This window comes from Polistes dominula, unplaced genomic scaffold, assembly GCF_049000335.1.
Source record: "Polistes dominula isolate Pdom_NZ unplaced genomic scaffold, Pdom_raw_medaka contig_16, whole genome shotgun sequence".
Taxonomy (NCBI): Eukaryota; Metazoa; Arthropoda; class Insecta; order Hymenoptera; family Vespidae; genus Polistes; species Polistes dominula.
The window spans coordinates 865,176-891,694 of NW_028301040.1; the positions used below are offsets into that span (position 1 = coordinate 865,176).

General features: G+C 24.3%; 2 protein-coding genes across 2 annotated transcripts in view; both read left to right on the forward strand.

Annotated features, from left to right (window-relative positions):
• The window catches only part of LOC149031776 (octopamine receptor beta-3R-like), an 87,567-nt gene that overhangs the window by 49,412 nt on the left and 11,636 nt on the right, over positions 1-26,519 (forward strand). The window lies entirely within an intron of this gene.
• Positions 9,297-26,519, forward strand: part of LOC107067219 (octopamine receptor beta-2R) — a 30,095-nt gene continuing 12,872 nt past the window's right edge. Inside the window, exons 1-3 of the mRNA XM_089174581.1 lie at positions 9,297-9,818; positions 19,796-20,697; positions 22,740-23,046. Of these exons, the coding sequence (XP_089030707.1) occupies positions 19,987-20,697; positions 22,740-23,046 (1,018 nt within the window). The 5' untranslated portion in view covers positions 9,297-9,818; positions 19,796-19,986. The remainder of the gene's footprint in view (positions 9,819-19,795; positions 20,698-22,739; positions 23,047-26,519) is intronic.

Genomic DNA, 26,519 nt, shown 5'->3' on the forward strand with positions numbered 1-26,519 from the left:
ATTTACACATACACATATTTATAATAATAATATATGCGAGACGTTTAATTGTAAATAAAATAAAATTAAATTAAATAAATCAAAAGAAATAAGAAGAATTATTTAATTAAATATGAAAATTGAGTTAAAAATTGAGTTTATCAAAAGGACTGACAAATGAGAATGTGTCTTCTGGTAAGGTATGGGTTCACATATATTTATCAACGATTCTATTATTTAATCTATTTACACATACACATATTTATAATAATAATATATGCGAGACGTTTAATTGTAAATAAAATAAAATAAAATAAATTAAAATAAATCAAAAGAAATAAGAAGAATTATTTAATTATATATGAAAAATGAGTGAACAATTGAGTTTATCAAAAGGACAGATGACAGATGAGAATATCTCTCAGTAGATTACCTAAACGTTTCTCTGAGTCTTCTGGTAAGGTATGGGTTCATTTCTCTCTCGTAATTCTCAATAAATAGCACTACTAATTGGCTCGTAAAGTTAAACGGTCAATTTGCTCATATCTCAAGCGTACGATTTCGCACGAAGCTGTCGTATTCGTTGTTCCACGATCCTTGAAACAATAATACATTCCTTTTCCAATAATACATTCTATATTATTTTGTTGTATATCTCTGTGTGTTTGTGTGTGTGTGTGTGTGTGTGTGTGTATATGTGTGATCAGAACAACGTTTGATTAATGTATACCAATTCTTAGAATATAGGTATACTAATCAATATTATTCAATTATTGATGGAAATATATTATACAAAGTAAAATATAATATTTGTTTATAATTAATAATTATACACTTGTTTAATGAGATTTATTATTTCAATGTTATTTTACAAATTTCATTTGTGTCCTTTCATTTTATTTTATTTTATTTTATTTTATTTTATTCTTCCGTTTTTTTCTTTTTTTTTGTTCATGCATTTTGCAACGATCAATGTGAATTCATTGATGTGTGTTCATGTATATGTAAATGTATTATCAATCGATTAACAATAAATAATTGTACATTAAATTATAACCTTAAAGGTTTATCGTAAAACCAAAAAATAAAGAGAATAAAATAAATCAAAATGGATAAACCCTTTAAAGGAGAACATTTCTAACCAATACTCGATTTTATTCATTCTCACACAATTGTCTCTCTCTCTCTCTCTCTCTTGTTCTCTCTTTCTTAGAAACAAAAAACATATAGAAAACAGTCTCTTGGTTAAAACGTAGAAATACCAAAATTATGCGTTTCTATTTGAACGAAGATACTAGTAAAAGGAAATTCCCTTTTTCTCCATTTTTCCACTTGAATTCTTTAAGTATATCCTTAAAGAAAGGAAACCCAAAGTTAGAAGAAAAATAGAAAAAGAAAGTACAAATAACATATAAGAAAAAATAAATAAAATAAAATAAAATAAAATAAAATAAAATAAAATGAAATAAAAGTAAAAGAAGTTGTGTTGAAAACGTGTTAGAAATAGAAACACAAGAGATAGAGAGAGAAGAAAATGTGTTAGACGTAAAATGAGATAGAAAGGAAAATGGTGGCAAACTCATTTCAGAAACGTGCTATTCTCAATTTACATTCCTTCAATTTAGTCAGAAGAGAATGAACTATTGAAACACGTTGGAAACTTCTACTATACCGCAAAACGAATATAAATTAGCGGAATGTGAAAAAAGGGTAGAACAGGATGAGTAGGGGTAGGGGGTAGGGGTAGGGGTAAGGGATGGGATTGAAAAGAAAAATGTGGAGATTCGATTTCGATCGAAGTAACAAATTTCAACTACGTCATCGAACTTAATTCATTAAGTTTAAGTTCTTGCAATTTTATCTTCAATGCATTTTAATTTCTTTTAATTTATTAATGAAGTATTTTAATAAAATTTGTTTAATTTATTAATTAAATAAATTTAATAATTGAATAATAATAAAATAAATTAATAATTAATAAATTAAATATTTTAATACAATTTGTTTAATATATTAATTAATGTTTAATTTATTAATTAAATAAATTTAATAATTGAATAATAATAAAATAAATTAATAATTAATAAATTAAATATTTTAATACCATTTGTTTAATATATTAATTAAATACTTTAATACAATTTGTTAAATTTAATAATTAAATATTTTAATAAAATTTGTTTAATTTATTAATTTAATTATTTCTAATATCTACTATTTAATCGAATCGAATATTTAATCGTCAATCTCGACCATTGATCGTTAAACAATTTGTCAACAATTATTGATCATTTTAATTTCGAATCGAAATCTGTTTTCGTATTATTAAAATAATAAAAAAATTTATAATGATAAGTAATTAAATTGTGTAACTAAAGATGAAAGAATATTTTTGTTTCTACGATAAAATTCATTGAATTTAACGTTTAACAATTATTCTGTGAGTGTGTATGTGTGTGTGTGTGTGTCGTTTCATAGAAATGGAAACTTACGATTGTAACGAGATTTCAACGTTTTCACTCTTGATCCCTAGTGAATTAAATATAACTATGCTCCGAGGTATAATTTAAGATTTTTAAATTAAGTATCACAAAATTACGTATTCGAATAGTTCATTGAAAAAAAAAAAATCAAAATCATTTCAATATTTGATCGAAACGAAATTGAAAGATATTTAAAAAAAAAATAACTTTCTCAAGTTTTTTGTGATTTGTAAAAAATTAAATCAATCTGATAACATTTTCATTTTCTAATGAGTTTCTTTGTTAAACATTAATTACAAATGTATTGGAAATGATTTCACGTTGATTATGGTTGATCAAAAATCGACGTGCGTTGACCACACCCCTAAATTAAAGTACACTAATACACAAATACAAATAATGTTAAACACGTTAGATCCTTGAATGTTTGTAAAAGCGAAAAGCAATTAAATTCCCAGGACAAATTCGACGTTGATTAACATCGATCTGTCTAAAAACCTTTCTTATACATTGATCGGATGAGTTATCTCAAAGTGAGCTCTCTTCTCGTACGTAGTCACAAGAACGCGAGAAAGTTTCAACTTAAACTCTCGGATAAGAAAAAAAAAAAAAAAAAAGAAAAATAAAATAAGAAGAAAAACTCCCTCGCGTATTCGTTCCTAGGACGAATAGGTGAACGAAGAAAGAAAGGAGGGGGAAAAAAATAAAAACGATATAAGTAAAATAAAATAAAATAAAAAAAAACTTTCTCTTAGCATGGAACAAGTTAGAAGTTTCAATAGAATTTCAACGTACCTTTCTGAGATCTATGTATAACTTTTCTACTTCTTCACAAGAGTATATTCTTCTTTTTTTTTTAAATATATTTTCTCTCTCTCTCTCTCTCTCTCTCTCTCTGTCTGTCTGTCTGTCTCTGTCTGTCTCTCAATCTTGTTTACTTTGTTAACTAAACTTCCCAATGTATGGTAATAATCCAAACACTTTGAAAGTTTCTATCATTTGTATGTATTTTATTTAAAGTTCGTCGATTTCTTTTTATTTATCTTTCTAATAAATAAAGTAATTCATTGATCAATATAATATACATGGTGTTTCGATTCATATAAAATAATTAAAGTATACATTTGTATCAATATGTGTGCATTATTATGTGTGCATCATAATAATACAAATCTTTTATCTATTTAAAATTTTTTGATTTATATATATATAGATGATAAATTCGCAAACAAACAAAAAATCATTTCGAGTTTGATAAGCGTAAAAATATCAGGCAAGTATAAAAAATAAATAAATAATTTGAGATGGATGGATAATCGATCTTTCTTGAAATATGCGTTAGAATGATAAAAATGATGATATCATAAAGAAAGAAAGAAAGAAAGGACAAATGGGGGAAAGAAAAACTTAGGGGGATTGAAAAATGAATAAAAGAAGAGCAGTCTCCTTGTTGAGATGTAGTTGATTATGCATCATTATGAAATAAATCTGACACGGGAGTTATATTTGAACCCTTTCAACTTTATGAATGCATTTATGTGTCCAGCAAAAGTTATTGGTGTGAATTATGAATGTTTTCATACAGTGTCTCTTAAAATGTGTCTCTTGTTGATGCGACAATAATAAACTCATATTAAAAAAAAAAAAAAGATAAGAAAAATAATCGATAAAAGAATTTTAAACTTTTTCATAAAGAATACTGAGCTAGTCTAACTGTATTGGATACTGACTTTTAATTGTTTATATCAGCATGCATCTTTTAAATTAAACATTGTCAACTTACTTGGTGATGAAAAATCTTCTCTTTCAAACTGCAACGGAACACACTTTTATTTTTTTCAACGCGTTTGCCAGACTGTTAGCTTATCGATTTTCTTTTTATTAATTTTAATTTTTCAAATATATTCTCTACAAAGACGAAATTGCTACTAGGTTTAAGAATTGCATGAAAATTAATATCTACATTTACGTGTGTTTTATAGTAACTAACATTAACAGCACAATAAACTAATTTATCTTTATTTCTTTTTATACAAAAATAATTTTATCTCTTATACTATATGCTGTATATATTAAAAAATATGGTACTTACGTATTAACACCACCGCAGCAAAAATTCCGCTAATGCGCCAATAAAGAGCAATCTTGTTGTTCGCAAACAACAACCTTGTTGTTTGCACACAGCAATCGTCAGGGTTTCGTCAGGGTTATGGCGACAGCATTAAGTGAAAGAAAATAAAGACAGTTTTGAATCTATGTTAAATTCTATATCGGCCCATTTTCCACCGAAATCCGATATTGACTACTTTTTATTATAAATAAAATGTTTTGTATTTTCAAAGTGTTTCAATTTTAAATAAAGTTTTTTATTCTATGATTTGTCGCAACAATTTAAGGTGTAGATTGGCGCATTAGCGAAATTTTGCTGCGGTGGCGTTAATACATATAAGTACCAAGAAATATTTTATTTGCCCTTTTGTATTTGATTTTAATAAATCTTACGTTTTAATAATTAATTATACCGCACACACTAAAACTCGTTTTTTCTTTTTTTTGACCACCAAACGTCGCAACTAATATGGTCATTTTCCAATTTAAACACTGTACATAAAACAAAGTACAAATAACGAGATTTAATTATCGAAATATTTTTAATTAGACAGTATAGTTTAAAAAAAAACCGTATATAAAACGTATTTAACGTTAATGAGAAGATAAATGAGATAGAAAAATGTGTATAATGCGTAATATTGAAGCACACGTAAACGAGTCTCGTCGGCCACACGGAAAGATTATTTACTAAAAGAAGAGAAAAAAGAAAGAAGAAATTAAACTAACCGAAAATACATTTTCATGGTCGTTAAATGTTTTGTTTATATTCGGTTATAACTTGTCGTTCTTGTACACTCGCGTAATACATATTCTATAATGTTATCATTTTTATTTTAATAAACAACTCATAGTGTCCCCCGAATTTCTAATGAAATTGACCTTCGTGTATGTTCGGTATCTGTCGTGTATATTCCGTAACTGTTTTTCGTATTTATTGTTAGTCTCCTTCGAGCATTGGAAGATGTATCATCGGTATTAGATAATTAAATGTCATTTTTACATTTCGTGAATTCGCGTGTGCGTTTTCTTTCTATACGAGTGACATGCATATGTGCGCGAGTGTGTGCTTAGCGTTGAAGAGTAATACATACATATATGCATACCTGCAGGCAGTATGGTATGTATAATATGTAAGCGAGTGTGTGTGTATGTGTCTAGTACTAAATATGTTATATATATATGGATAACTTCAGACAGGATATGGATATGTGGATAATATGCAGCATTTTGGAAATAAGGACAAAACACATTTAACGTAGGCTAACCATAATTTTGTATTTTAACGTTATTTTTACCATAGGTGTCGTGAAACATCTTTAGAAATTGTCCATCAAAACTATCAGTTTAATTGATTTTTTTTTAAATTAATTTTGGACTATTTCTAAAATTGAATTATAAGAATGTTGAATTAATTATGTTGGTATTTGTTTTTCTTTCAATTTTTAATTAATTTTAAACAATTATTCTGAAGATATTGACATGCTAACGAAACAGGTGTAATCAAAATTGTAGTGGATTTTTGTACAACAAAATAATAAAACACACATATACACACACACACACAATGTGATTTTTTGTATTGCGTGTTAACCGAGGACAGAGGGTAAGGGCAGGGGGAGGTGAGGCAAAAAATATATGGCACTCGAGTGAAGGGCAGAAATAAACGATTTTGTAAAGATAAAAAAGTAAAATCGTTCTGAAAGCGAAGCAACATATCGAATGGGTTGGTTGTTCGTGAACTTGAAGGTCGCTCGTTATTGTGCACCGTACTGAATCGATCGGTCGAATGGCGGCCGTCGGCTTGGCGCGTCAACTTGACTGCAACTGCAACTGCAACTGCAACTATGTACAATTACGAGGAGAGTCTCTCTTTTTCCTGCTTTTTATTTGTCACTTTTGCTTTTTTTTTCTTTTAATTCGTTCGATATAATATTTCTAAAAAAAATGTCTCTTTAGATTATAAATAATAATAATCTAATATAATAAATAATATTATAATAATAATATATAATAATTAATAATCTTTTGTTACTTTTGTTTTGTGTCATTCTTGTTCTATTTGTTTCTACAGTTTTATGATTTTTATTCTTGACCAAAATTTTTAATCATCCAACGAAAACTAGGACACTATTTACATAACTAAACAATAAAAAAAAAAAAAAAAATAATAATAATAATAATTTAATTAAGTAACGATCAATTATATATATATAACGATTACTTGTTTTTTTTTTGGTGTCATTTTATTATATAAATAAAATAATGTTCATTGTAAAATAATTTTCTTAGATATGTGTTATGTATTTTTGAAAAGAGAGAACGAGAAAAAAAACTATTTAAATTTGCCGAGTTAATAACTGCATTTATAATCATTATTTGTCATTATTATCCATTGAGATGATATAAAAGTTAAGTAGTATTGCATAACATTTGATGTATATTTAATTGTCAGTATATTCATACGTGGAAATAAATTATATTCTTTTATATTAGAATTTATTAAATAACATATATATATTATATATATCACGTGACATTTAATTCTCATTTTTCTGTGACAAATTGTTATATATTAAAAAATAAAAAATATAAAAAATAAAATATACAAGAATGAATATACTAATTAGTGAATATCTCGTTAGATATTATGAATGTGCAACAATTAAGTAACGAGATATGTATGAATTTAATATACTCGTAAAATTGAATACAACCTTTTTTTTCTTTTTTCTTTTTTTTTTAATTCTTTCCTCTTTACATCGTTTTATTCCTGAAAAATTCTGAAGAATTCTTTTTTATTGTGAGCAATTAACAAACGATCGAGAAACCTTGAAATACTATAATACATATATATATATATTATTAAATAAAAAGAAGATGAATAAATTAATAAAAAAAAAAAAATGGAAATAAAAGTAGTATTGCGATATTATACGTTAAATAATACGAAATAATCGTATATGCTTGTTATACAGGATTATATTATGCAATAACTATACTCAACGTCGTTTGAATATTTTTCATAAATGCGTTTCTTCCTTCCTTTTATCTCTTTTTCTCTCTCTCTCTTTCTTTTTCAATTTTGTTGTCATTTGTTATTATTGATTAACGTATTTGTTCATTCCAATGAAAATCAACTATTAGAAATTTTTCGGTCTTTCATTTTTTCTTTCTATTGTAAAATTTTCCTTTCAAATTGCATACGACGACGAAAAAGAATTACATTTATATATATATATATATATATGTGTGTGTGTGTATATTTGTAATATTATTATCTGTATATGTGAAATTCTTCGTAATATTCGATAAATTCGTAACTTAGTTTTGTTTGTTATCTTAGTTTGATTAAAGATTTTTTTTACAATTTTTATTGCATAAAAATAAAAAAGGTTTATTTATTTGTTACAGACAAAAATGAATATGTAGAACAAAAATTTGTCAAATTTGATATGAAATTTACTACCTTTCGTTTATTTATTTATTTATTTATTTATTTAGGTATTTAGTTATTGTTTATTCAAAACCTGTAGCTATAAAATTCACATTCTCTTTGAGTTTATACGATTACATTTATTTTATTTTATTTTATTTTATTTTCATATATATATATAACATCCTATCAAAAAAAATTTTATTCCTATATAACTGGAATTCTAAACAAATTCGATGTAAAATAAATCCTATTAATTTACATTTTTACTAAATTTTATTACCTTTCGAAAAAAAAAAAAAAAACACGATTCTATAGTCTAATTTTATACATTCCCATGCAAACGTTACTTTTGTTTATATCTTTTGAACAAACGGAATGCTGCTGCTGCTGATGCTGCTGCAGTATCGATGGAAAAGGAGGAAAAAACATTCTAAAAAAAAAAAAAAAAAAAAAAAAAAAAACCCAATAGACCAAGAGAAAGATAGGACGTGAATAATTATGAATTTATATAAAAGTAGTTAAAAAGACAAAAACAAAAAAGGAAAAGAAACGAAAACACATCCATTTGACAAAAATACGAAAAAGAAAAAAAAAACCCATAAAAATATTGGCAGATAAAAAAGACAAGTTGTGGGGTTAAAACGGGGTTGAGGGGTTGTGGGGGGGGGAGGAGAATGGAAAGGGATGACATAAAAGTGTAATATGGGAAGAATGGAAAATGAGAAAGATACGATAAAATATAAAAGGAGAAAATAGTGTGAGAGATGGTGAGTGGTAGGGAGGGAGGTGGTAGTGGTGGTGGTGGTAGTGGTAGTGGTGGTGGTATGGTGGGGTATGAATAATAATTATAGATTTAGAAAAATATTGAAAACGTTGAAAAGAAAAATGATGAGAATGAGAAAACGAAGAAAATAATGGGACTGAAAGGGGGGGGATTGGGGTAGAGTAGAGTAGCGTAAGGTATAAGGGTAGGGTAGGGTGAAGTGAAGTGAAGTGGGGATTGGGGTGGTGAGGGGAGAGGGATAGAATAGAAAAAGGAATGGAATAAAAGGAGTAATTGTGGTAAGAAAAGAATAGAGGAAGAGCATTATATACACGTGAGATGGAAAAAGAGGGATGATTATAAAACGCGTGAATATGTATGTGTATATGAGTGAGTGTGTGAGTGTGTGAGTGAATGAATGAGTATATGTGTGAGAAAGAGAAAGAGAGACAGAGAGAGAGAGAGAGAGAGAGAGAGAGAGAGAGAGAGAGAAGAGAGAGACAGAAGGTAACGTGGCGCCGCGACACGTCACGACGCTCAGTCTACCGGCGTCGTCCGTAAACGTAACACACAGTTTACTATGATGTGTCACGCGACTATACGAGAAGCTTAGGTTTCGTTTTCGTTTTGATCGTTGATAAAAAGAGAAAAAGGGGGTGGGGAAGAAAGAACGAAAGAAAGAAAGAAACAAACAAACATATATATAAACATACAAAATAATAATTACACACTAATTTGAAGACATTTGAGGCAAGATATTTTTCGTTGTTTTTTTTTTTTTTTTTTTTAAATTTTAGGATATTTTAATATTAATTTTTATTTATTATTTGTTTTTCTATTCGTTCTATCCATCGCGTCCGTTCATTGATTTTAAAAGAGAAACAAATAATTATTGTTCAATTCGATCGATAATTCGATAATTCATTGGAATTTTTGTCTTTTTTTGTTGTTGTCTATTTTAATTAATTGTTTATTTGTTTATTTTTTTTATTTATTTGTCAATTATACTTTGGAAGATAATGATTTGATTCATTCAATACTAAAGGTATATATATATATATATATAGATAGATAGGTATGTATGTATATGTGTGATTATAGTGATCAAAGTATTTACATGTATAATTATATTTATTATTTATAAATAATAATAATAATAATAATAATAATAATGGTATTTGTGTACTTTGATTTTTTGTTTGTTTTTTGTTTTGATTTAAATTTTTATCATTATCAATAAATTTAATAATAAGACCTTTCAACGAGAATGTTATCACATTGAAATGTTATAAAAAAAATGTAATATTTTTTAAATGTTTAAAATGGTGTTAATTTAACTTGGTTTGTTATTTAAATGGTGTTAATGTTAAAATTAATGAAATATAAAAGCATGGTTTATGTCAAATTGAACAAAAATTAATGGAAGCACGTGCGTTCGACAACAATAAACGTGAGTTACGTTATAAATGTATGTATGTATGTAAACAAATTTGCATACACGGGGATGATGATGAGGAGGTGAAGGAGGAGGAGGAGGAGGAGAAGGAGAAGGAGGAGGAGGAGGAAGGAGGGGGGCAGAATATTCATACGTATGCATATGTATTTGGCATGTGTATTAATCATTTATATAAATATGCGTACGTGCATAGAAATATTATTAATATTAATTTATTTCTCAGATAAATTTGTAATAATAATTAACACATTTATCATACATCATTGAAATCAGTTAAGGTTAGGGTTGGTTTTTGTTTTTGTTTTTATTAATCTCTCTCTCTCTCTCTCTCATTATATCCTAATTTATATATTTTATTCTTACTATTCGAAATCTTCTTAATTAATTGGTAGGGGCACTGAGATTCAATTTACGTGATTTAAGATGATACCACGAGAGAATTTATCTTTACCTTTCGTGCTTGTAAATGAAAGTTCTTTATTTTTCTTCATTTTACTATTTTTTTTCTTCTTTTTCTTTCTTGTTTTTTTTTTTCTTTTTTTGATTTCATCCAATTACTCGAATAAATCAGAAAATTCAAATCGCGAGACAACTCGTGATTGCATCTGAAAATCAAATTAAGCCGAAGAGAGTACTTACGATAACTTTGAAATCAAAAAAAAAAAAAAATAAAAAATAAACAAATAGAAAAAGGATTTTAAAAGAATATGTGGGAAGAACATGTTGATTTAGTATTCAAATATAAATTATAAATATTTCAAGAAATTAAATAGTATACGATCAATCGTGAAATCTAATAATAATTATTAAATTAAAATAATATTTATTAATATTATTAATAATACCATTATTTATTATTATAATATTAATAGTAATAAATATACATATATATTATTAATAATATTTCTTAATAAATATTAATAATATTTATTAATAAATTTGTACAATTTTTATAATACATTTATATGCTACTATTTTCAATATTTTCTTTTATTTTTTTCTTTTGAACATATTTCTATTGATATTTTTTAATATTGCAATTTATTTTAGAAAATATAATATTATCGAATACAAAAACAACACGTACAAAATCTATACGCGATCATCTTTAAAAATAAACATAAGTTAGGAGAGCCAAGAAAAATGTGTGTACAAATGTTCCGAGTTAGATGCCAAGTTTTCCTTTACCTACATCATTATAAATGTAATAAATAGTTGAAAAGCTCGTTAACTTGATATATATATATATATATATATATATATATATATATATATATATATATATATATAATAAATATAAAAGAGAACCGAATAAGATAATCCCCACTCTGTCTACTATTTTATACCAAAAAAAAAAAAAAAAAAAAACGATAAGGTAAAACAGACCCCCAATGTTGGATTTAAAAGATTTATACCAATCGATACTTTTACCCTTAACGATGTTTGGTTTTGTTTTTTTTAACTATTATATTTCAGAAGAAATCAAGCGTCCCCAAGTTGTGTGTGTTTCCAAATAAAAATCGGTTCGTTCGATTAGTAATCGTTCTTTTTTTTTTCTTATTTTTTTTTTTTTTTTTTTTTATTCTTTTTCTCTTTATATAATATTAGACACGAAACGGCAGATCATTTTTTTTTTTTCTGGAACGGTTCACTTATCCATCTATTTTATTAACAACCCAACCCCACCCATTAGGTTAAGCATGATTTTAATAATTTCATCGGATATTGGTAATTCAATATTGCTAAATCAATATTGATTATTGACATGAAATTATTTAGATAGAAAAAAAAAAGAAAAAATAATGAAACAAATAATTTCAACTTCGATAATTCATCTTTTCTTTTGCTTTTATATTTATATAGGAATAATTTATAATTCTTATCAGGATCAATTCTAAATTTGAATAATATGAAATGTGAGGAAGGTGGGAGGGAGGGAAGGTGGAGGGGGGGGGGAATATATAAATTAGATAACAAAGTTAATCTAACAATAAGCTTCTATGTTTTATATATATATGTGTGTGTGTGTGTGTGTGTGTGTGGATATACAGGGTATCCCATATAACTGTATTAACAATTTTTCAAATACTTGCGATAATCTGACAGAAAAATAGTTTAAACAAAAGTTGATCTATTTTTGATTGACCATAAATTGTAATAGTTAAAAGTTTAAAAAAAATTGTTGTTGTTGTTTTTTTTTAATAATGTTTTTTTTTAAGGTTTTTTTTTAAATTGTTTTTTTAAATGACACCTTATATTTGTGACTATACAGTATTATAGTCCGTATTATTGCGAATTGAATTTTTTTTTTTACAATCAGAAATAAATCAACTTTTGTTGAAACTACTTTTTTTTTTTGGTCACATTATCGCAAGTACTTGAAATTTGATGAATATAGTTATATGGGACACCCTGTATGTATATATATATATATATAGAAGAGGTGTTTTAAAGTCACGCGACGTGCATGATACTGTATTGTATCTTCTATCGGTTTTAATGTTTTTTACACTTTCTAGTATGTTTATCTCAATTTTTGCGATAGAACTTTTGTTTTATCTAACAGATCGTTTCACCGTAAAAACCCATACGGAAACTTGTGTGTATATAAAGATATATGTATATATGTAGAGATATACGTTTAGATGAACTCGAATTAAAAACAAACACTCGATCCTATCTCTCTTTAATATTGGATAATAATAATAATAATCGGATATATAATTGTAATCATTTTAACACTGTAAAACAACATTTATTACAATATTGATGTTATATTCGTTGTTTGCGTGATAGACATTTTAAAAAAAAAAAATATATATATATATATATATATAAATTTAATTATTTCAAGGTATATTTGTACATTAACAACAAAGTGGTATTATAAAATAATTAAATATTATATATTAATTTATGGTAATATATAGTTCATATATTAGTTTATCAATAATTCTATTTTATTTCATACTTTATCTAATATAAATCAATATAAATTAAATATATTGTATATATATATATTTAGTTTTTATATTTGATTATTAGATTACTTATTTGAATTTTGTAGAAAATTAATACGAGAAAAAAAAACGAATGATAAATAAATAAATAAATATATATATTGAGTTATATTTAAAGTTACCAAAACGTTAATAAATTGAATAGTAAAATATATCTAACAAATATTGAAGTTTCATACGAACGACCAATTAATTTCGCGATTGGAAAAGAAAAAATATAAAATGATCAATAAAAAAAAGAATAAAAAAAAAAAAGGAAAAATATAAAATACATAAAAGAATAATAATCCCGTACGTTAATTCTTTTCCCATAAAATTCCTTCTCTCTTTATTATTTATTCTTCTATAAATTTATTTTATTTCTTTATTCGAACATCAATCGTTAATGTTAAACAAATATACCTATGGCGTTTAACTGCAGTATTTCATCACTCGTTAAAAATGAATTTTGTATTAAATACATACACAATATAATAAAGTTTAATTTATAATGGTTAAATAAACGCATTGTTGAACGAATCATCGATCGAGGACCATTTTCATACACATATTTTACTTTTTCTTTTTATTTATTATTATTATTATTTATATTTATATTTATATTTTTTTTTATTAATTATCTTCTTTATTCTTTTAATCTCAAGCTTGTTATCGACCTATATTACTAAATATAGAAAAAGGTTTATACTTAATACGTATTTTACATATCCGTTTATATATTCTATAAATATAAAAAGAGAGAGAGAGAGAGAGAGAGAGAGAGAGATACAATGTAACATGTAATATGTACCTGTAATATATACTTATAATATATAGCTGTAATATGTACAAGATATACGTATATTTATAAACATATGTTACTGTCAAAGCATGATAATACTTTTATAGTAATAATATGTAATATTATTTATTTCTTAATTATTTATTTATTAATAGAATTATTTTTAAAATTTCAAAAAAAAAAAATAAATATAATAAAATAAATATAATAAATACATATTTATTTTTAAAATTAATTAAAAATTAATTTATGGACTTTAATTTATATATATATGTATATTGCAGTTTTTATTTGATTATTAGAATATTTATTTGAATTTTGTAGAAAAATAATGGGGGGGAAAAAAAACAATGAAATTAAAAGCAGAAGAAATAAATGTATGAATAATAATAAATGATTGGCAAGATAAATTTATTGAAGAAAAATAAGTAAGTAAAAAAAAAAAAATTATTATTAATTATCAATAAAAAATAATATTTAATTAAATGTGAAATATAATATGTACGAATAATAATAATAGATACTCGATATGTTTGTTACTTCTATTTCTTCTGTTTTATTTTTCATTTGAAATACAATTCTGATATCTATGAATCACAGATTGACGTATATACTTTCAAATATATATTCCTTGAACTAATATATTTATAAGTTAATTCTTTCGTCCATCTTCAATATTTTGTCAAGAGAATCACTTACGATATCCGATGGTCGTAAATAATAATGATTGATTTGAATTGGAAGGATTAAATTTTTTTTTTTTTTTAAATTGATTTTAAATTAAACATCTTTCATTTGTCAAGGTGATTAGCATAAATATTTTTGCTTCTTTTTTTTTTTTTTTAATCATTTTGTATACATTTTTCAGAACCCAATCCTTATCTCTATCAAAACAGAAATGAAACTTCAATTTTTCGACAGTTATAATATTATAAAAAAAAAAGTTAATTAACAATTGAATATTATATTTTTTTAAAATTCTAATTTAGTTTTTATTTATTATTTATTACTTTTTTTTTGTTACAATCTTACATAATAAACTTCTACACATACATGAACTGAATAATATCAAAATTACTTAACAATTGAATATTATAATTTAATAAGTAAAATTCTAATTCCTTTTTTTTCTATTTTTTTTTTCATGTATATCTTTTCAATGCATCTTACGTAAATAAATATCTAAATATATATATATATATATATATATATATATATATATATATATATATATATATATATACATACACACACACACACATACATCGATAGAGAAATATAAAAATGAAAAAAGTGGATCGTGAAAGAAAGTGTATGTAAATGAAATTTTTAACAGTTGATCGTTAATATCAAGGCCAAGTTCATAGGAAATAGGAGGTCTAGTTGAGGGCTCTATCACAGCAACACTTAACTTATCGATTGTATCGAATCAACTCGAGTATAACTCGATTGCGTTCTGGTTAAAGTCATTAATCATCACGTTCCTCTATCTATGTTTCGTTCATAGTATCTATCATTCATAAACTTACTTGGTCACTTTTATGGTAGTTGTTGAAGGGGGGCGAGGGGAGGGGGGGTGGTACAAGTGGTATTTGTCTCTATTAAAATATATCTCTATATATACACACATACATACGTCTAGATACACATACGTATACGTATAGATTTTCTCTATTTTGTTAGAATTTTGTAAATGAATGAAAAATGATTTTGCTATTAGTTAAAAATTGTTCACTAAACGAAGACGAAGATAACAACAACAACAACAACGACGACAACGACGATGAAGACGACGACGAAGACAACGACGAAGACGATTACGAGGACTACGACGAAAAAAGACGCCACAAGTCTTTAGTTTTGGCATTGAATGTCTCGAAATGTTGGCATAATGCCATCAAGATTTATTAATAATAAGCTAAGTTTTTTGTTCAAAGTGTAACTCGATCATTACGAATCGCGTTAAACGTATACGGGCGCCTCTTCTGTTTAGCCTTTAAACCAATTTTTTTTTTTTTTTTAGAGTAAGAAGAAGAGAGAGAGAGAGAGAGAGAGAAAGAGAGATTCATATTCGTTTTATTATTTTTCTCATTGACCTCGATACCCCTCCTCTGTCATCTTTCTCTTTATTATTTTATTTTTTTTTTTGCTATTTGTTTTTTTATTCTTCATATCAATTTCATGTATTATTATGTATTTTTGTTACAAATATTATCGTTTTTGTGAAAACAAAAAAAAATCCCTGCAAGAATAAGATACGATAAATTGTTAAATTTTTATTGTAAATTAATCGATCGAATTGATAAAAGAAAAGATCAAAAAAAAAAAAAAGAAAAAATATGATTTATCTTGATACTTGTGGAGTATTTCGAAAATATGTGTGTAGTATCGTTCGATTATGATCTTTAAGATAATCAATATTTTAGATAATAAATCGATGAATGATAAATACAGGAAATTACGTTTGTTTCAATAATATCGTATGAGCTAATAAACGTAATCAAGATTCTTATTCATAAAAAAAAAAAAAACATTAATTAATTTTTCGGAATAAGCTAATATAATGTACGTATTATTTTTCGTCTTATGTTATTATTTTATTATAATTATAAAATTAATATTATACATATATATATATTTATATATTATATTTATTATTATATTTATATATTATTTATATTTTTTAATATAATTAAATATAATTATAAAATTATTATTTTATATATATATATATTATTATATTATTATTTTCTAGAACAATTTTATATTTTATTTTTTTTCTATAATTATTTCTTTATTTATTTGTTTGTTTAATTATTTCGTATTTTCTTTTTTTTTTTTTCAAGAAAAATATTTCAGAAAATCTTATCAACGATATAAAAAAAAAGAAAAAGAAAAAGAAAAAAAGGGGGAAGAAAAAAAGAAAATTAATCCTTACGAAATTTTATCGTATTTGTTTATTAATTTTCTGTAATATTTAAGAAAATTGTATTTATTTAAATGGAATACAAAAATCGGTGAATTTGAAATTGGCCAAACAACAACTTAGAACTCGAAATAGAAATAAAGAATGTAGAAAAGTACTATCTACGTTTAGCCTTGTTTTACGGTTGAACAATTTTTCCAAACCTCCGTCGAGAGAAATCGTCGGGAAAATATTTACAGTCGGGGGGCGTTATACAAATTTATAAAACACAACGTTCCTCCCGCCCAGTGGCGTCTCGGTTCCCAACGAAATTGCTTTCGAAAGCTTTTTTCCGACCCCCGCCCCCTCCCCACCCCATCCAGCCCACCCCTATCTCCTCCCCTTTTAACCACCCTTCATTCGGCACCCTTCAACATCTCTCTTCTTACCACCTTAAAAACTCACTTTAACCGCATTTTCCCTCTCCCACTTATTTTTTTTTTTTTATATTTCTTTTCCTTCTATCTTTAGATCTTGACTTTTTTTATCTTTTATTTATTTATTTATTTTTTTTTTATTTTTTTTTTATTTTGTTTATTATATCTCTTCTGGCAGTTTTATTTTTTTTCTCTCTCTCTCTCTCTCTTTCTCTGTTTATCTTTTGGTTTTCTTCTTGGTTTTTTTCTTTTTTTACATACAATAATCTCCCCATTTACATGGTTTCTTGCTCTCCATTTATTTACGTGAATTCACATTACAAACCAGAAGCTTTATGTCACCAGTGATACGTTATGGGGAAAACATTAATTCAGGGATTTTCCTGATGTTGTAATTTATTACGTAATTGTGTAAACACGTTTAGTAATTGGTTGATAAATTAATTAAAAAAAAAAAACATTAATGAGATTATGAAAATACTAGGAATCGACGAGAAGGGATATAATATAATGTTAAAGAATTATCTAAGATAGTAGATAATTTTTTAAATCGCATTTTAGAATAATTCGATTATTATAAAAATATTAAAAAATGAATAATAAATAATGTTATTTGATTGGATTGCATAATCCTGAATTAAACGACGATTCGAGATACAATTGCGAACAAAAAAAAAAAAACATAAAAATAAAAAATAATCCGATGACTTTTCCAAGTTTTATTTACACGTTGTTTTTTTTTTTTTCGTGGAAGTATAATTAATATTAAATAATTATTATTATAATTATATTATATAAAATATAAGTAATTAATATGATGAATTATCGTATAGCTTATTTTAATACAATTTATTTTCTTTTTCTTTTAATTTCTTTCTAATTTATTACGTTCTATTTTATTTCTATTTATTTATTTTTCTTTCAATATTTCTATCCATCTCTCTCTCTCTCTCTCTCATTTCCTATTTTTATTTCATTTGTTTATCTGTATGAGTAAATCTTATAGATAGCACGTACGTAAAACGTGTATTAGTATCAGTGAACGGAAAAATATGAGTTGGAATAGATAGAATATAAAAAAAATATAAACAAATATGAAAACATAGTTAGATAAAAATAAAGAGTAAGTGTATGTGTGTATCTGTGTATGCATGAGTGAGAGAGAGAGAGAGAGAGAGAGAGAGAGAGAGAAAGAGAAATAACTGAAAGATCGTGTAAAACGTAAAATTTAAAAGTCAAAACTGAGTAATATCATTGTATGACAAAACTTTAGAATTAATATAAAATAGCATATATACATAGAACATTATATTATATACATAGAACATTTCAGAATATTCTATATATATATATATATACAATATATACATTTATATTATTATTATATTATTATACATTATATATATTATACTATTATAATATATAACATAATTATGTTATTATTATGTAATATACATATTAATACAAAATATATAACAAATATTATACATTATAATATATATATATATATATATAGAATATTCGAAAATATAATATAGAATATTTGCATAGTATTGCATAGTATGCATAACATATGCATAATATTGCATTATATATGAAATATAATATAGAATATAAATATATATATATATATATATATGTATATAGAACATTTAATTTCTTTTTCTTTTCTTATAGTTGTAATATATTTTTTATATTTCTTCTTTTTCTTTTTTTTTTTTTTTAATTTTTACTTTTTTAATTTACCCCTCTCCCTTTTCTATTATTATTCTCATTTCATACACCCCTATCTTTTTATAATTTTTTTTTCTTTTCTTTCTTTCTTTCTATCTCATTTTTTTTTTTTTAATTTTTTTCTCTTTCTCTATTTTTTCTCATTACATTTCTATCTATCTATCTATCTCTCTATCTATCTGTGTATATATATATATATCTTTTTGTACGTTTGTAATATATATTATATATACATACATAGGTATATGTATGTACATGTCTATCTCTTTTACACGATAATCACACCCTCGACGATCATCAAGCTCTCTCTCACTTTCTTTAGTCTTTTTGTCGTGGTTCCATCGAAACACAAGCGTGCTTCCTATCTAACGATTCTCGTTATATCTAAGGTGTCTTTTTAACATTTACAAAATCCTACGACTTCAGATACAACCATTTTCAAAAATATCCTTCGACATTATACATACATACATTTATACATGTAAATATTAAACTATCATATTTTTCGTGCTATTTTTAATAAAAAATATTAATAATTAAAGAATACTCATTGAAAGGTCCACATTCACCCTCTCTTCTTAAATAATTTCATATATACATATAATAATAATAATAATAATTTTTCAAAATAATCTTTATAATAAATAATCGACAATTGTATAATAATTGAACGTAATTAAATTCATTAGATTAAAGCTCTACAATTGTACGATTATAAAATAACAATTTGAACAATTTAGTTCGTTGTGTTACGTGTTATAATAAGTACTAATCGTTAATTGATTAAAAAAAAAAAAAGAAAAATAAATAAAATAAAATAAAATAAAATAAAATAAAAACAATGAAATAATGAAGTTATCAAATAGTGAAAAAGATTGTAATGGAAATTAGTGAAAGTTCGGATGACGAGGACATAGAAGGATACATTGGAAATAATACGAAAGTAATATCAAGATTTGATTTAGTGGATGTAATAGAATCAACGATTAGAAGTGTCATATTAGAAGATGTCAGCGTTGTTGTTGGTAAGGAAAAAGAAGAGAAGGAAGAAACGACGACTACTGCTAGCAATACAACTACCAATAACACTACTACGACGAGTTATGATAGAAACATTTATTTAACCATATTGAAAGGTGTAATAATAATAAGTATAATATTGACAGCACTTATTGGTAATGCAATAGTCGTAGCAAGTGTTAGAAGACATCGTAAATTACGCGTACCAACTAACAGATACGTCGTAAGTTTGGCTGCTGCTGATTTTTTAGTAGCAGTTTGTGCAATGAGTTTCAATGCATCCGTCGAATTATACGGACATTGGATCTTTGGTCGTATCATGTGTGACGTATGGAATTCAATGGACGTATATTTTTCCACGGCATCTATCTTACATCTGTGTTGTATCAGTGTTGACAGATATTATGCCATTGTAAGACCATTAGAGTATCCCGCCATTATGAGAAGAATCACTGTTACGTGTATGTTAGCAAGTGCTTGGACATTGCCAGCTTTTATCAGCTTTATTCCTATTTTTATGGGATGGTATTCTACTGAAAAACATCTCAAGTATCTTCGAGATAATCCTCAGGTTGTTATGAATTTTCCCTCTTTTCTTTTTTTTTCTTTTCTTTTTATATATTATATTATTAATTATATAATATTATATATATGCATTATTGTGTAATTTAATTTATTAATTATTATATTTTAATATTATATATATATGATTATATAATAATAATAGTAATTATAATAATTAATAATAATATATTAATACAATAATTATTATAATATTATAATATTAAATAATAATTGTGATTTGAAATTTTTCTAAAAATGATAAGATCGAGTTAGGTAAATTGATAATTGTAAATAAAAAGTATTTATATTTAAAAAAAATTATATTTTGATTTAATTATTATATTATATTATACATCGATAAAATATTTATATTTTATTTATTTCAAAGAGATAAAGAAGAACACCCGATGTTTTATTAAACATTTCTTCAACTCGTTTTCTTGTATAATGTTTTTTTTTTTATTTTATTTCTGAGTTAAATAATAAATTTACAAATAATTAACTTATCAATTTAATTTCTCGTTTGTTCTTAATTGTCTTCATTTTTTAATTTGCATAATTTATAAAAAAAAAAAAAAAAAGATATAGTTAGGTCTACTCACAATTATTATTATCATCATTATTATTATTATTATTATTATTATTTTGGAAACTAATTGAAAAATGATTGCCAACATATACACGCGATTATTATTCTTTTTTTGTTTTTTTTTGTTTTTTTTTGGTTTTATTTTATGGTGTAATGTATAATTCGTATTTTAACGAGGGATTTCATTAGTTGCGGTTTTGAAACGTTAAGAAAAGTCGTAGCCTTGACTTAAGTGAGAAATTTCGAAGTATAAATACATTATAGTAGTGCATAAAGCAAGGTGCCACACGAATAAACTCATTCCTATATGTAATTTTGAACTTTCCCTTTAAAATGCGTCCTCTCCTTCCTTGGCCTCACTTTTCAACGATGATCATTAACGTCCTACTCCTTCATTCTTCTCATTCTTTTATTTTCATCAGAATGAAAATTTTCTCTTTTTCTCTCTCTCTCTCACTCTCTCTAAATTTCTCTCTTAAATTTCTCTTCAATTTTTCTTTACTTTTCTATCTAATGAATTGATCCTTGACAAAATGATTTCAAACGATATATCAATTAATCCCGAAAGAAAAATTTACTACCTCGATCTTATCGCTTTTTTTTTGTCTCTATTAGGTTGGTTTTAATAATAAAAATAAAATAAACTAAAAAAACAGATCAATTTCCGATTTAACCCTTTGGAAATACATTTATTTGAAAATTACTTTGAGAAATATAATAATAATGTAAATTATTATTAAATACAATACTAAATATTATATTAATTTGAATTACTATTAAATACTATATAAAATACAATACTAAATATAATATTAAATACAAAATTAAATACAAATTACAAATATAATATTAAATGCAATATTAAATACAATATTAAATACAATACTAAATATTATAATAATTTAAATTACTATTAAATACATTATTAAATACAATATTAAATACAATACTAAATATAATAATAATTTAAATTATACTATTAAATACAATATAAAATACAATATTAAATAAAATATTAAATATTATAATAATTAATTATAATAATATAAAAATTACTCACACACATTACTTTGTAATATATTGAAACGTATCAGAATTTCATGTGCATCTTTGCCCAAACAAATCCATGACGTACTGATACGTCAAATGTAACAGCCAAAGGGTTAAAGTCTTTTTTTCTTCTTTATTAAATTTTTAATAATTAATTTGTGAAATTATATTTGCAATTGTTGATCGTGTGAGAGAAGAAACAAAAAATTAATAATTAAAATAATAATGATTTTATTATTAAAAATTTGAAACATATAGATCTGTATGTTAGACAAATCGTTATTCTAAATTGAAAGTAAGAATATTATTATTTTTATTTTTAATCGAGGATATATATATATATTTAATATATATGGATAGAAAAAGAAAGGGGGAAAACAAAAAAAACAAAAGTGAATTGTAATCGTTAGGTGTGCTCGTTTGCTGTGAATCGGCTGTACGCTTTAATAAGTTCATCAGTCTCCTTCTGGATTCCTGGTTTAGTGATGATCGTGATGTATTTTAAGATATATAAAGAGGCAATTAGACAAAGAGAAGCATTAAGTCGTGCATCAAGTAATACTATATTAAACAATATACATTTGCATCGTATGTCTACGTCGAGAAATCATTCTAGAGCATCGAATCAACTTTTGTTACCACCGAGCAACGTCGTAGATTTTGGAAGAACGAGAACACAGTCTTGCGCCTCAGCTGCAGAATTGAACCTTGAGAATGGTGAGTTTACAGTTTTTAATCAACTCTCACCAAAGGAAAAAGATAGGGAGGGAGAACGTAGAAAAAAGCTTATGTGATATTACGTTATATTATTTATTGTATACATGAGGTGAAAAATGTTTTACCTATAAACATTTATAGTTTGTTGGTTTGAATGGTTTATTATATTATATATAGTATATTATATTATAAATTTTATATGTGTTTAATATTTTAGTATATTTATTATTATATTTATAAAATTATATTTATTATATTTTTAATATAATATTTATAATATTTTTAATATTATATTTATAATTATAATTATTATATTTATAATATTTTTAATATTATATTTATAATTATAATTATTATATTTATAATGGTATTTATTATATTTATAATTATATTTATTATATTTTTAATATTATATTTATAATTATATTTATTATATTTATAACTATATTTATAATTATATTTATAATTATATTTATTATATTTATAACTATATTTATAATTATATTTATAATTGTATTTATTATATTTATAATTATATTTATAATTATATTTATTATATTTTTAATATTATATTTATAATTATATTTATTGTATTTTTAATATTAAACTTAATTATGAATTTTCACAAATTTAAGAATAGGAGTAAATCGTAGTAAAATATATAGTACATATTTTGTTTCCTTTGAGAAAATTTGTTTGAATTAATTAACTACTAGAATTTAACTGTACAATTTGTTGTAATAATATTTCAAAAAAAAAAGAAAAAAAATGATTCAGAACAGAGGAATATGGTTTGTTCGACAAATTTTCTCAAGGAGGGGGAAGAAAAAAAAGTTATGTACAAAATAAATATAAAATAATGTTTCTTCTATAGAACATTTATCGATTGAAACTTTTTACTTCCTCTCTCTCTCTTTATTATCTCTCGTCGTCGTATAGAAGGATTTCATTTAGTAAATTTCGAAAGTTTCGTTTACACTAAGGAAAATGTGTAATAGGTAGTAAATTTTCTTTATGAATTATTGCCTTAAACGAAAAGCGAACGGTCTGTGTAATACTCGTGACATGAAATATTAAGTCAGTGTGAGATAAGCTTGAAATATACTTTGGTTAGATCGTACTACCACCTTACCATCCACTTACTAAAAACTTTACGACTTTCTATCGTGATTCCACGTGTAAACGTTGAAGTTTAACGAAGGATAGTTGAAAGACGTGAATTAAATCGAAACTAGGCAAAAAACGATCTTTCATCTTTTTTTTTTTTTATTTTCATTTATCTCTATAACCAGTACTCTTTCAATTTCAAGTATAATTCTAAAGTAACGATTATGCATAATAAAAATTAATATTTAATAAATTATCATTTTTTCTTGTTTTTTTTTCTTTTTCTTTTGTTCAAATTTATAATTACAATTATAATTTGTATTTTTTATTCAATCGACATTTTTAATTACAAATATGACATTTTATATATTATCAAAGTTTATTTATATTATATTGCGATTGTGTTATCATTATTATACGATAATAATTAAATATTATAATGAAGTTTTATTAATGTATTTATTAAGTATTATTACGTTAAGTGTTATTTTATATATATTATATATAACTTATATATTATTCAATTTTTACCTATATATATTTATTTTACATTTATATATATATATATTTTTATATTATAAAATATATTATAAAATATAGTTAAAAATATTTATAATAAAAAATTTATTTAAAAATATATTAAAATATAATAATATATAATATATATATATATATATTATTATTATTATTATTTGGTATTAAAATATAAAAATATATTATGAAATATATTATAAAATATATATATTTCATATATATTTATATGAACATATAAATGATATATGTATATATATAGATATGTATTTAACAATAAATTAAATGGATACATCCAAATGTTTATAATGGAGATCGGCCAAACTAGAAAGAGTAATAAAGAAGTAGATTTAAAAGTTGCATCATGCGAACTTGGCATTTGGCAATCGCATATTGCATGAAAGTTTCACCACGAATATGCATCCTACATACTGATCTACAGTTTCAATTCAGTGAAAAGGAACAAGAGGGTGGGCGAGGGAGAGGGGGAGGGAGAGGGGGAGGGAGAGGGGGAGGGAGAGGGGAAGGAGGAACCTTATCATTAAGGTACCAACTGTATTATTACATTTCATGAATGTAATTGACTTATTTTCTTTTATTTATTTCTCTTCTTCTTCTTCTTCTTCTTTCCTTACATTTCTTTGCGAATTATAAAAATGAAAAAAAAACAAGAACAACAACAATAAGAATACATTTTATAATTTTATAATATTAATATCATTTTGTATTTTGATTCTTATTGAAATGATTTATAATGTACTTTCTCTTTCTCCATTTTGTAGAATAATTTATTATAATAATAATATATTATAAGTTAATATTATATTGATTAATCTCCTATTTGATTGAATTTCTTGGAATTTATCTTGAAATGATTTAATCGAAGATTTAACGTTGAATACTTAAAAGTATTTTAACATTTTATGTATTTTGATATCTCAATGATGGATATATTTGTTAAACGTTAAATTAAGTATTATTATTATTATTTTGTGTATGGTATTTTATGAAACAAATCTGTAAGATACAAGGGTGTATTATACAGTAATATGTATTTTAAAGTCTTCCTTTAAGTTATATTCATTCAAAGGAAACCTTGAAATCCTTCTTAACTTCTGTTAAGCATAACATTGTAACTTCTCATTCTATTATAATTCCTCACACACGCTAGAATCTTTCCAACCCTTCTTCGTACGTAATAAATACAGTACATATATATATATATATATATATATATATATATATATGCAAGTATTATGAAAATAATCTTGAGTTAACTTTTTACAGAAAAAAAAAAAATAATAATGACGAAAATTTACACACAACTTCTATTATTGTAGCCACGAAACTTTTCAACCCTTCTCATGCTACATTCGAAACTTTTTATTTAACCCTTTTATACGTAGTAGAGAAAAAAACAAATAAATATGTAAAAACACAGACGAATTTATAATTAAAAATTGTGTATAAAACACAAAACCAAAGTTAATTGGGATTTATTTTTTGTTTGTTTCGTTTTGTTTTTATTTTTATTTTTTTATTTTATATAGAATAATATTCGATCGATTATATATATATATATATATATATATACGATAGAAATTGTATTTAAAAAAAGGAAATAAATGATTTTTATTTTACAAAACGTTGAATGAAATAAAAATGAAACGATAAATGAATTAATCATCCTTGAAAATGATGATTGAAATCGGTCAGTGTGTTTGGGTCGGCCTTCTGATGTCGTTTAGAAAATTTAAGTACATCACGCACTTATTCACTTTAAAACAGTTATAAGCGGTTATTATTATAATTATTATTATTAGCTACGTTAAAAA